The following is a 13091-nucleotide window of genomic DNA, read 5'->3' as shown; positions in this document are numbered from 1 at the left end:
GCAGATTGTTAGCTGGAGAAATTGTAAGGGAGTCGTCAGCATGTGCATGCATATGCACATTTGTGCTACGTTTTTTGTAACTTATTTTTAAAAGAACAGCAACGTAGAAAAATCAACTTTTTGGAGCATTTAGCCATGTTAAAATGCTAATTTCTCACCAAAAACATCACCAAAGTGGTATTTTCCTCCATTTCACCCCTCTATGAGAAATTCTAGGTCATTCTGCTCTCCAAGCACCAGCCCCTCCCAACCTGAGAAAACGAGCTGTTGGAACTTTTTGACGTCATGAGGTGCGGCCCCACCACCGCACCGCCTCTGCGGACTAAATGCATGCCCACTTTCTCTGAGACCTCCATGGAATAGTGACAAAAGTAGCCTTTATCAGTACACATTCTGTCCAAATGAATTCAAACTAATCAATTATCCTTCACATTTGCAATGCCAAAGTGCAATGATAATTGGCTGTCTTAGAATCCCAGAAAGGCTTATGGCTGACACTTGTAAAATACAAGTAGAACTTGTTGCGCTGTTGAACCTAACTGAATGAATGGTGTGCTCGCCCTGTGAGCAGCAGGTCTTCAGTTCGTGACCCACTCAGTTGTCTTTTTTCCCCCCCTTCTTTTCTTTATTTCTTCCCTCTTCTCCCCTCCTCCTCCACTTGCTTTCTTGCGGCAATAAGCCGTTTTGTTTCAAATGCTTTTGTTGGTATGTACGTGCAATTTGGCTATTTGCGGCTTATTTCATGTTTTGTCAATAAACTCAACCATGATGCATCGGCTTCAAACCCTAATTGGACACTTGGACCTGCTGTGTCAATCCAGCCCAAAATATGGAAAAATAGAGTCAAAGAGCGGTGAGGAGGAGGCCTGATAAAAAGGCTAAACGGGGGGGTAAAAAAGAGGGGAGGTGGGCGAATGAGAAATAAAATTGTTCAGTACCTTCTTTTTAATCTCTCCACTATAAAGAGCCACCTGGCGTCTGCCTTTTCGTATTGCTGTAAGGTGAAAACTTGAGAGGATTACTGCACTCGGAGGACAAACTATTTGCATATTAAACAAAACAAAAAATCAGCTCCGTCTTTTGTTCATGTCTCTCGTATTAATATCACGGTCTGGTATCGTGTCCCAACTTGGAACTGTGGATTCAGCAGGACTTTAACTTCAGCTTATCGACTCTAGACTCACAAACACACACACACAGGCACACGCTCCCGAGAGAACTGCAGTGAGCATTTTTACAATCCATTAAAGTTTGCTTTTACTTGTAATTACTTGACACACACACACACACACACAGACACACACACACACTCAGTCGTTGGTTAAGCTTCTTCAAAAGCTGCAACATCACCACCTTAGAATGAAAGTGAATGCCATGAAGTGTTGATGTTACTGCACTATCACCTTTTAAAGGGCACATATTAGTTTGGTCTCCTGAGTGCCTTCATACCCATCAAGAGTAGATTTTTTTTTTTGTGACCCGTCTATTTCCGAAAATATGTCTGTGAGTGAGCTGTTCAGCTTTTAGGGGAATTGTGATATCTAGCCGGTGGTGACTTGGCACAAACACCATTCAGTTGCAGTCTGGGCGCTGTGGGGTGAACACCTCCTGCTTGGAGGGATCTCAAAGTGTCCAGAAGTACCCAACCATCCTCTACGGCTCTTAGCTTACCCTTCCCTCCTAATCCAACTGTCCAAATTGCAAAGCGGTTAAAAGAAAGTGAGATGCAAGTACTTTGCAACCAATCATTGGAATCTGATTGCTCCGTTGACCAATTTTTATGGTCACATTACAATTTGAAGGATGGTAAATGGGGTACGTTGCAGTCCTAAAACCATTCCTGTGCATTTGAGACAATCATTTACTCTTCATTGGTAACCTCCTCAAAGAAAGACGATACTTATTTACTGAATAACAAATCCTTCATTCAAGCGCACCTTGTCCTTCTGGTATCAGCGGGACCTCCTTCCCAGCCGGGGACAGACACATGACCCTGTTGCCATTGACGTGGCCGTCCACCTCGACCTGCTTTCCAAAGGAACAGGTGATTCCTACCGAAAGGTCCGGAACGTTGTTCACCTCCAGGAGCAGCTAGGAAAACGGCAGACGCGACACGATTAGTCAGACCAGATTGAGTGTGAAGCGGCAGGTCAGGCGATGCTGAGAAACAGAAAGCTAAAGTTAGCGTTGCTAGTTGGCTTTATCTGAGTTTATAAAATATATATGATGATAGTAATATGCCCAAATTTATAAGGGTTAGGGTTTAACCTAACCCTAACCCAAGGGAGGGAGAACGCGAATCAGACTCACGGGGACGCTGTGGGCTGATACAGCGATGCTATCCGGGTGAGCGATGACCTTCACGCAGCGGTCAATGTCGGTGTTGAAGCGATATGCCTCGTCCGCCCTCGGACAGCGATCCCTCCTTGAGCACCTGTGCAACATAACAATGCCGATGATTTGATACATCATTGAGATCAATTCTAATCGACAGTTCTTCGTTCCCCCTGAAAATACTAATCCAAACTCAACTTTGAAACACTTAACTCAGGCAAGAAAGCCTATTTAAAAAAAAAAAACTCCATGCCTTAAAAGCAACATTTTAAACCATATAATTTGTTTACAACCCTAAACCAGGCTTGAAATGCTAACTTGAAACACTAATAATTTGTTTTCAAGCCATACTTTACCATACTAACATACTTGAACCCTGGTTTGAAATCTTTAAAACTGATTTGAAAGCCTACTTGGAAATCCTAATCCTGACTTGAAACTTTAATATGAAATCTTAACCCTGGTTGCAGCACTAATTTGAAACACTAACCCATGTTTAAAAGACTAACCCAGTTTTGCAAGGCTACTTTGAATGCTTAATCCTAATTTCTTAATTTTTCATCTTTGCAAGACATTTTGGACAATGTTATGCCTCTTTCTGGGAACAATTTAGGGAAGACCCTTTTCTGTTCCAGCACGGTTGTGCCCTAGAGGACAGCGCAAGATTCGCAATGGCAAAAGGGAAGATTTATAGAGTTGTTTTTTTAAATCAGTTTTAATGCATTAATTTGTTGAAGTAGGCTGTGTTTTAAACCGGAGACCCCTCACAGCTTCAAACATTAAGAGGCCAGTTAGACTAAAACACAAGAATGGCTTTTTGAAAGATAAAAAAAAAAAAAAAAGAGTGAGAGTCTCTGAGCTGCACTGCTCAATTGTATCAGTACACTGAGAGTAATGTGTTGTGGCCATACACGGTCACATCTTTAACGAACATAGCCGAGGGCAGGCGGCACTTTACAAGCTCTCAGGTGGTGCTCAAGAAGCTCAGACGATTCTGCTGTAATTACACCGCGATGCGAGGGCCGGGATGGAAAGGCGTGGATGGCTCAGTCGCAGCTGGGCTCCTTAAGGGGGTGGCTGCCGGTGTCGGCCTGTGACTGCTCATCAGCTGGAGTGCTGCCGCCAAAACACTCTTTTCATGTTGTCGTTTTATTCATCAGGTTTTGTCTGATGGGGGCTATTTGTTCCATTATCCTCGGCAAGCAGCCTCCTCAGCAGGTGTCCATTCATTTATAGAGAGAGCCTCAGTGTCCAGCCTATGAGAATGCTCCAGAAAAAGTATATTTTATAGCCACCGCTGAAAGTGCTCCCTAAATGGTAACCATTAATTGAAGTGCTTAAATTCTTCAATATGACTTGGGGGGGGGGGGGGGGGGGGGGTGCAGTGCCTCAGTTTGCAAGGACGTTGCTTTATGACCACATGGATGTGGGTCCAAGACAAATACCTTATATTCCAACTCAAGCAGTCAGTCACTAATTTCTAGGGTTGACTGTAAGGCTAAATTCCAGGGCTCAGACAGGTTTTAAGATTTGCAGCCAATGTCCAAAAAGTGAACATGGACCAAGGTCTTAGGCCAGGACTAGACCCGGTTCTAAGGTATCAGGCCAGGACGAGCACTAGGTCTAAATATGATTAGATCTACAGTCTAGGGCCTGGATTATGTTTTAGGTTTAGGTAGGACCAGGACTAGGACAAGATGTAATTAATGCCTTGGTCCAGGGTGGCTAATTTGTAGGGGCTATGCTAGGTTAAGGTGGAGGACGAAGTTTAAACTGTGTGGCCTTGGATCTCCAATTGGACTAGTACTAACGCTGCAGACAGCAGATTAAAACAAAGCGAACAAAAGCAAATCAAAATGAAAAAAACAATCATTCTAATCTAGCTATTGATTCAGAATTGACCACTTGGACCTGAAGTGTAATCCCACTTTATATAGTCACAAGTAGCTGCTAGCATGTAGTGTAAAAGTGGCTAAGTAAGAATTGCTCAGAGACCAGAGAGAGATAGTAAAGAGTGGATTTCATTGACAGAAAGTGAAAGTGGCCTTGTTCTGCCGAGTGATGGATCACAACTCACTTGAGGGAACGGCGGCCAAGCAATTTAGTGATAAGTGGACAGCATTAATTCATATAATTAGACATGGCAGGAGGCAACCAGGAAAAAAAAACGACTTAATTTAGATTAAAACAAAACATTATTTTCCTCCTCCTAAGGTCAGCGGTGATGCGACAACTCTGAAAGCTGCAATTTAAGTGATGCCGATCCTCATCAAGATAGAGCTCACAGAAACACACACATCACCATGAAATGGTGCTAAATCCCCCCCGGCTCAGGTCAGCTTCAAACATTGCGGGCCGTCTTGCAAAACACAGGCTTTTAATCTCCTCAATCCCCCATGCTCCATATCGAGGTATTATGCAAGCTAACCTGGGGGTCACATAATTAAGATGAGAGAGATAAGCTGGCTCTGTCAGATCCAAAATGTTCCCGCGGGTATACTGACGTCCCACTGTGATGGCCCGGCTAATCCCCAAATACCCCCCTCTAGCCCACTACACCAACACTATTTGTCCCAGACAATAAAATCCGGAGGGGTCTAAGGAATGGTACTAAGGTCTCAGCCAGGACTGGGTTTAAGGTCTCGGACCAGAGCTAGGTCTAGTCCAGGGGTCACCAACATGGTGCCCATGGGCACCAGGTCGCCGGCAAGGACCTAATGAGTAGCATGCCTGCCTGTTCTAAAAATAGCTCACCACTGATGAGACATTGTGATTTCTTAAGAATGTTGTACAAGTGATCGCTTGAAAATGTGAACATTGGCTGAGCTTTAGAGAAATATTGTAAAGGGTTTGCTTTTGATATATATCTGGTTCCTAATTCTTATGGCAATTCATCAAGATGACTCATATTGTCGCATAAATGGCTATCATTCATTATTGATAAAAACATAACATTCGTGATTTGAGCAAATTTATTTTTTCAGAAATGTGTATCAAACTGTCCCCAAGAAGTAGCTCTATGCTTAAAAAAACGTCGGTGACCCCCTGGTCTAGACTAAAAGCTTGAGCTAGGTCTATGGTCTAGGAACAGGGCTTGGACTGTGTATAAGGACTAGGACAAGTTCCTGACATAGGACTAAGGTTTATGGACTAGGGCTAGGACTAGGTTAAAGAAGTAGGACTGAATCTAAAGATTTGGGTCAAGACTAGGACTAGGTTGACTAAAGCCGAGGGCCAAGACTAGTATAATAGACTGCGGGCTAGGGCCAAGACTAGGTCTAGACCAGTGTTTCCCACCCTTTCTTGGGGCAAGGCACACATTTAATAATAATAATGCATCGGATTTATATAGCGCGTTTCTAGACACTCAAAGACGCTTTATAATGGAATTAAAATACCACAAAGCACAACATAAAGTACTACTACTAGAATGATCGGACTAGATCTAATATCTTTGCCTAGGTCTAAGTCCCAAGGTGTAAGGCAGGGGTGGGCAAACTCAGTCCTCGAGGGCTGGAGTCCTGCAGGTTTTGGAGGCTTCCCTCTTCCAACACAAGGTGATTCCAATCAACAGGATCATTATCAGGCTTATGCAGAGCTTGCTGATGAGAAGGGAAACATCCAAAACCTGCAGTACTCCGACCCTCGACGACCGAGTTTGCCCAACCTTGGTGTAAGGTCTTGGGTCAGGACTTGAACTAAAGATTAGGGCTAGGACTAGAGCTGCTCTGTTAGGCCCAAGGACTAAAACTACAGGTGGTCTAAGGCCCAAGGTCTGAGGTTTAGAACTAGACTAATATCCTTTGTCCATGATTGGGTTTAAGACCTATGATCCAAGGCTTTGGGTTAAGACTATTTATACAGACTACGGCTAGGACTAGAGATGCTGTGTTAGACCAAGACTAGCACTAGGTCTAAGGCTCCTGGTTTAAGTTGGGGGCAAAAATTTGTGCTAGCATGAGGACTGAGACTAACGTCTAGGACCAGGACAACTAACATCTATAGTCTAGTGTTTTGGTTTACGAAAAAAAAATTGATCTAAGGCTTAGGGTAAGGACTAGTACTAAGACCTATGGTCCAGCGCCAGGATTGGTTGGGTACTTCGGTTGTTGGCGAGGGGCGCAGTGTGGGTTACTATTACAATGCATTTTTGGAAAAGCTTGAGGCTTGTGCGGCTATGGAAGACAATCTCGCCCTTCCTGTCTTTGACTGCGGCTAAAAAAAGAATTGTCTCTCCTCAAACTGCACAAATCACATGCTTCCTCTTATTTGTTATGTTCCACTAGCTGTTTGTTAAAAAACAACGTTACGCCCTTAATCCCTTAGACACGGTGTGTGTGTGTGCGTGTGTTCGACATGCCGACTCACGTGTTGTACAGGACACACCAACCGCAGTGAGGGTCCCCGGAGCTCAGGCACTCTGCACACGTTCCGTACTGCCCGCAGGCCTCCACGGGGACCTGGACCACCTAAAATCAAAAAAATTAGGGAAAACATTTAACGTGACCACAGCTGTATTCTGAAGCGGTCAGTGCGGTTGTGGATATATTTGTTGTTTATTGGCAAAGATAAGTTGTGTAAAAAAAAAATAAAAGAAAATCAGCTGATGAGCTAGATGCTATGATGAATCAATTTTTCGGGTCAGGCAAAGCAATCATTTTATGTATTTATTATTAATACTAGTTGAGAGTGTCTGCCCTTCTTGCTGTTTTTAACTTTAGTTCTCACTTTATTTTTATTATGTTATTATTGTTTTGTTTTAGATTTAATCTTATGTTCAGCACTTTGTTACAACCGTAGTTATTTTTTAATAGCAAATCGCGATAACGCAAATAAATGACTCCAACCCACACTATGTTTATAATTGCTTATATCTTAAATATGCCTCAAACGATTGTATGATCCCGGCACACTACAATATTATTTCAAACTCAATTTAAGACATTACCCATAAAAATAAGTGTTACAGATGAGTTTCGACAAAAAACGAGTGCCGTAAAGACAACAAAAGCATTTTCACTCATGGATGCAGCACTTCTTACCGCCACATTGTCAACAACTTCAACATCAAACAATCAATTCCAGGATATGCTGCTAAGCTAATGCTCTCTGTCTCTTTGTCCCCATTAATTAAACTCAATGCAGCTCTCCTTACCTTTTGGCTGCAAAATGATAGCAGGGGGGATCATACAAAAAAAGCAAAGCGGATGTAGGTTTGTTGTTTTTTGCATGATAATATTTTAGATGGTGTAGCTTAATTAAAAGTGGCTCTGAATGTGCTCCCAGCCCAGCTGATCAAGTCATGGGTGAGGAAAGTCAGTATATGGGCCATTATTGCATAAAGTAAGAAATGATTTACTTGGTTGTTTAATGTCACAATTGATGGGTGAGCAGACCCAACTGTTTGTATACAATTCATTAAAAAGTAAATTTTCCATAATATTTCCCCTTTAATGCAGTGTAGCAAAGCAAAAATGAACCTGACTAAAATCTTTGGCAGCATTTGCAGAATGAGATGAAGGAATTAAGGACACAGGACACTGCCACAGGCTCGCATGGTTCACATACGACGGTGAGTCAAGGCTGTCTTTTATTGTGTGCTGTAACCATGGAAACAACAACAAAAAAAACAGCCTGCACGGTAACTTAAACTGAAGCCACAATGTTTTCCCAACCCCAGGCGCGAGGGAGCTCTTTCTTGACTCAACACGACCTTGCCAAAGACACGCTGTAAAAAGCGAGCTTTTCAAGGTGGACTTGCTTTGGAAGGCGACAGCAGTCATTCAGTGAGGAGAACAAAAGAGGAAATGCTCTTTGTGTCCCACTGGGAAGCTCATTTTGACCCACCTGAAGCATTGGAATTGTAAGCACAATTTAATAGAGCACAGATGATGCCTTCATGGTTGAACTTTTTTTTACCACGGCACATTCATTTGAGCGCTATTCAGCTGTGCTGTGCTGCTGCTCTGCCAACTTTGTGCTTGGTCTCAATTGTCAGAGAGGAAATGAAAAAAAAAAAAAAAGGTTATTATGAAGCAAAAACATCGGGTGCACCATAAAAATCCCCTTGACAGAGTGGGAGATTGGTATCGGCGCATCCTCATGCCAAGCCGCTATTCTTTCCGGATCTTTCTGCAAATAAAGCCACAGCCTTGTCTGGCGTTTAGATTCCGGCGTGTGTCCCTGCTCCTCATGAAAATAAATCTATTCTAATCAGACCTCCACAGATGATTTGTACAAGTGGTTCTCTAACTGCGGTCTAGGAATCCCCTGGTGGCTATAGCTTAGGGGTCAACAAAATAATTTTAGATAAATGATGTTGTCTTATTTAACCCTTCTGCTAACTTGGTTTCTCAGGAACAGCAATAATGTTCCCGGGTCAATTTGACGCTGGTTTTTAATGATAAAAAAAGCATACAAATAAACATTATTAACCACTTCATTGCAAATATTTGAAACTAACCATTTCTAACAATATTTTTTATTTTAATTATTTTTTTATTTGAAGGATCTGTATGGACCTTATACATTTTTTACTCGCGACTGCCACTTCTGGCCCAAAGCGTAACCGCAGCACCTGTGTCAAGTACGTGCACGATCTTAAAGCGACAGCCACAGTTGGCAAACGAATGCATGACTTCAAATGAGGCAAGAAAAACTCCGCCCCTCCCCTCACCAAATAAATTGTGGAGTGTGCAGGGTTCGAACACTCTACTATAAAGGGAAGATAAAAGCAGATAGATGCAGAGTAAAACCGTCAAGGCTCTTCGTACTCATCTGGGCATTGGTGAAGCATGCATGATTTAGAAAAAGCTTTAACATTACCTTTTTAAACGGCACAATGCACCTTTAAACTTTAGAATGGGTCAATTTGACCCAGGCTCTATTTAATGTTCCAAAAGCATTCAGATAAACATTAGTAACCTTTTCAATTGAAAATATGTCAAAGTGAACCATTTTCATTGATGAGAAGTTTCATAGCAACAAACTACTCATTTATATCTTCAGCTTTAAAATGGGTCAATTTGACCTGGAATGTGTCATATTTGAATACCAACCCAATAAACATGATTCATAATTTATTATTAAACATTTTCATTGCACATACATCGAACTTAACCATTTCTTAGTCTGTTGATAGGAAGTTTAATAGCAACAAAAACTTTGTTGGGTCAATTTGACCCGGTATATGATCTATGTTTCGAAAAGGATCTTAGCTGTTTTCATTGTGAATATGTCGAAATTAGGAATTTTTTTTTTACTTGAAAGTGAGTCATTTTGACCCACAACAAAACAGATATAAAAAAAAAAGTGCATACCTACAGATTTAGTCATTTTAATCCCTGTTTACGTTATTCTCATAAAATCACTGCTTAAATAAAAATTGGTGTTTACTGTTTATAGACCCAAAATATACAAAGAAACCCTGCAAAGCTTTTTAAACCAACGCAATGACTTGCAGGCTGATTTTTACCAATCCAAACCACAACAATTCCTGTATTATTCCAACTGCGTCAGACTGGGACTTTAAATCCTCCCACGAGGCAAACTCATTTTGTTAATGGAATGAACCAAATGTGTTGTGAACTGCTGAAAAAAGAGAGAGAAAGTTATGTGGCGCGTGTCTGTGAGGCTTGCGCGAGCTAATCCATTTTGCCAACGCGGACCAAAGAGAGCGCCCACTTATGCTATTAGCGCACCGGAGACACTCTAATGCACTCTTCATTTGTGATTGCTAACATCAGGAAATTGCTTACAATGTACGTCCAGCCGGGGAATAATAAGAAAGTAAAATAAGAGCGCGCAGAGCTGGCTTTGTATGCAGGGGAGTACGACACTCGGCAGCATCGAAGCACTTGTGTTTACTCGCATTACTTGGAAGGAAGTTGCTGCAGTGTGAGGTCGTCCACATGAGCAACATTAAGCTCCGATTTTCAACAGTGAGTTATAAACGTGTTGCAGAAAGAAGGATCAAGTGAACCTATTGCGGATCTTTTCCTCACCATTGCTATCCTCACCTGCTCTTCCAAGTGACCCGACTTAGTTTTTTACCTGTTTTCTGGGTTTGGTCATGTGACGTTCGTAAATTGAGCCATGATTGGTCGCTACCTGAGCCCTGAGCACACGTGATGTCGTTTTCAGCATTTGTCGAAATGCGTTTTTAAAGGCATGAATTGTACATGAAAAGTGATGAAATTATCAATTAATTATGAAAAAAAATGTCCTTCTTCTTTTTAAGGGTCACTTTAAATCCCACATTCATTGTCTAGAAAGTGTCATTTGTTCAACCTGACCGGATCATTTTACGTGAAGCGGCGATGCCGCGCATTTGAGAACTGCCGTCTTGTGTGACACAGACTTCCCGTTCCCACTTCAGTTTATTGATACTGTCTTGGGTTTCACACAAATGCCTCCTCACATAAAACATGATACAATGGAACCCTTCGGGACCAAGTCCTGACACAAATAGCAAAAAAACTTGCGAATAATGGAGGCCCCCTTCTAAAAGTGCTTATAATTGCCTATATAAATAGATTCAACCCAAATATTCCCTAAACTATGATCCCAAAACTTTAATAGCATTTGAAGCTCATCTTACATGACCCACAAAATACCAAGTACTGTCCATATATGGTATATTTACAATGAAAACTATCAACGTAGGGAAGAATAAACATATTCTGGGCACATACATGCATTTTTTATCAATTTTTTGCTAATCTGAATAGTGCTTGGGCGCTATCACGTTTACAGCTATTACAGTTCCCAAACTAGCGATATATATAGTATTGTCCACCACCTCCTTCTGCCTATACTGTATGACCAAAAATCCTCTGCTAACCAACCACAGAGCCAAAAGATGAGGAAGACCTTGAGACACATGAATAAACGGTGCTTTTCCTTTCAACTCTTGTGTTTGAAGTATCGGACGGAAGACGCCACTTAGACGCCACCAACTTCATGTTTTGCTGAGCCTGCTCTGAGAGATTGCCCTGGAAAACCCCTGCAGTGCTCTTTTCTGCCTTCTGTGATATTTAAAGAGTCAGCCGTCATTTCACAGAACGCCGACTGACACCCGGCGAGGTGATGTTGCGTTTTTTTCACCCTCTCCCGAGGTGTTCAACCTGGAGGCACGCGGCGATAAGATGAACCGCTGTGAGGATAACAAGAATCATGTCAGGATGATGTTTTTTCACGGCCGTGGACGCTCACGCGCCGAACGTCTTCGCCTCGCTCGCTCGCTCCTCGTCGTCACGTGAAACTTCGAAAGGAGACGGGCCAGCTCATTGTTATTCTACGAGGGTCGGCTGAGCTCAGCCAAATCTTCTCGCGCTTCCCTCCTCATTCCACGTCTGCATTGTTTGGCTCGCAGGGATCCAGAAAGCTCTCATCTCTGCTGGAAAATGTGTGTGGGGGGGGGGAATCAAGGAGTGAGGCGTTCTTCCCTGGGGGATTCTGTAAGCAAGCGGTGGGAAGGTCTTAAGGGAAAAGGTGGGATAGGGTTTCAAACCAGGTTTTAAAATTAGGGTTTCAAGCTAGGGCTAGGGTTTTAAATTGGAGTTTCGAGGCTGGGTTAGTGTCAAGCAAGTTAGGGTTAGGTTTTCAAATTGTGGTTTGAAATCTAGGATACGGTTTCAAAGGTTTTAAAATGAGTGTGCAAGACCAGGGTTAGGGTTTCAAAGTAGGGCTTCAAGCCAGGTTCAAGATTCCAAAGTAGGGTTTCAAATCATGTTTAGGTTTCAAAGTTCGGGTTTCAAGACAGGGTTATGGTTTCAAAGTGGGGTTTGAAATGAAGGTTGCTAATTAGGATTTCAAGATTTTTCAAATAGGGTTTAAGTCACAGTTGGGGTTCCAAAATAGGGTTCAACCCAGGGTTAAGATTTCAAAGTAGGGTTTCAAATTGTAGTTAATGTTCAAAGTAAAGCCATGGCAAGGTTGCAAAGTAAGGTTTCAAGACAAGGTTAAGGTTTCAATGCAGGGTTTCAAATTAGTAGTTAGCACGATTACAAGTTAGGATTCGGATTTCAGGTTAGGGTTTCAAATCAGGGTTAATGTTTCAAAGCAGGGTTTCAAATCACAGTTAGTGTTTCAAATTAGGGTTTTAAAGTAAGGATTCCACATTTGGATTTCAAACCAGGTTTAGGTTTTAAAACTTTGCGAGAGACACAAAGTGTGCGGCGAGGGCTGCACAGTTGTTGTAATATTGAGAGCGAAGGTGGTTGGCTTCTGGTTTGCTGTGCGTCCCTGTTGGCGCTGCTCGGCTGTCTCCTCCAAGGAAGCCTGCATCTCTCCTTGAACGACCGACGCTCATCAATAAGTGATGGCTTGTCTCTTCCAGTCTATCACACCAAAGGTAGAGCCGCCTCGATTTGTTTTAGAAGACGGAGCCCGACAATACTGTTGGCATCCGCAACCTTACTCTCCATGAAAAAGCTCCATACTTCCTATAAGTGTCTCAGCAGAGTCGGCAGTGCAGTTGTTCTCAATCTGGGGTGTGGGGAAAGTCACTTAAAAAAAATAATAATAATAATTCTTGATGGGTCACGTCACCCCCAAAAAAATTATATCTTGACGTTTGAAAACAGCGGTATACCATGAAACTAATAACCGACCTATGCCTAACTAGAGCAGTCGGAAAAGTCAACAAAATAAAGCGACCAAATGGGAAAGTTGACAACGTCACCAATTGTGCTTTTATAAACTACTGTCGCTCCTCTTTGTCCGCAGCCATGTTGTTAGTGGGAGCAGCGCATGTC

General features: G+C 42.3%; 2 protein-coding genes across 3 annotated transcripts in view; one reads left to right on the top strand and one right to left on the bottom strand.

The window, feature by feature from the left end:
* LOC147167551 (olfactory receptor class A-like protein 1) overlaps positions 1–13091 on the top strand; it is a 152911-nt gene that overhangs the window by 71145 nt on the left and 68675 nt on the right. The window lies entirely within an intron of this gene.
* LOC147167553 (plexin-A2-like) overlaps positions 1–13091 on the bottom strand; it is a 99229-nt gene that overhangs the window by 45001 nt on the left and 41137 nt on the right. Inside the window, exons 5-7 of the mRNA XM_086087956.1 lie at positions 6703–6803; positions 2311–2434; positions 1938–2091 (exon numbers count right to left, since the gene is read on the bottom strand). Coding sequence (XP_085944082.1) covers positions 1938–2091; positions 2311–2434; positions 6703–6803 — 379 coding nt within the window. The remainder of the gene's footprint in view (positions 1–1937; positions 2092–2310; positions 2435–6702; positions 6804–13091) is intronic.

This window comes from Leptonotus elevatus, chromosome 10 (assembly GCF_054856555.1).
Source record: "Leptonotus elevatus isolate MCC_2025b chromosome 10, RoL_Lele_1.0, whole genome shotgun sequence".
In the NCBI taxonomy this organism is placed as follows: Eukaryota; Metazoa; Chordata; class Actinopteri; order Syngnathiformes; family Syngnathidae; genus Leptonotus; species Leptonotus elevatus.
Note: the sequence above shows the minus strand (reverse complement) of the source record. Positions and strands in the feature narration are given on the sequence as shown.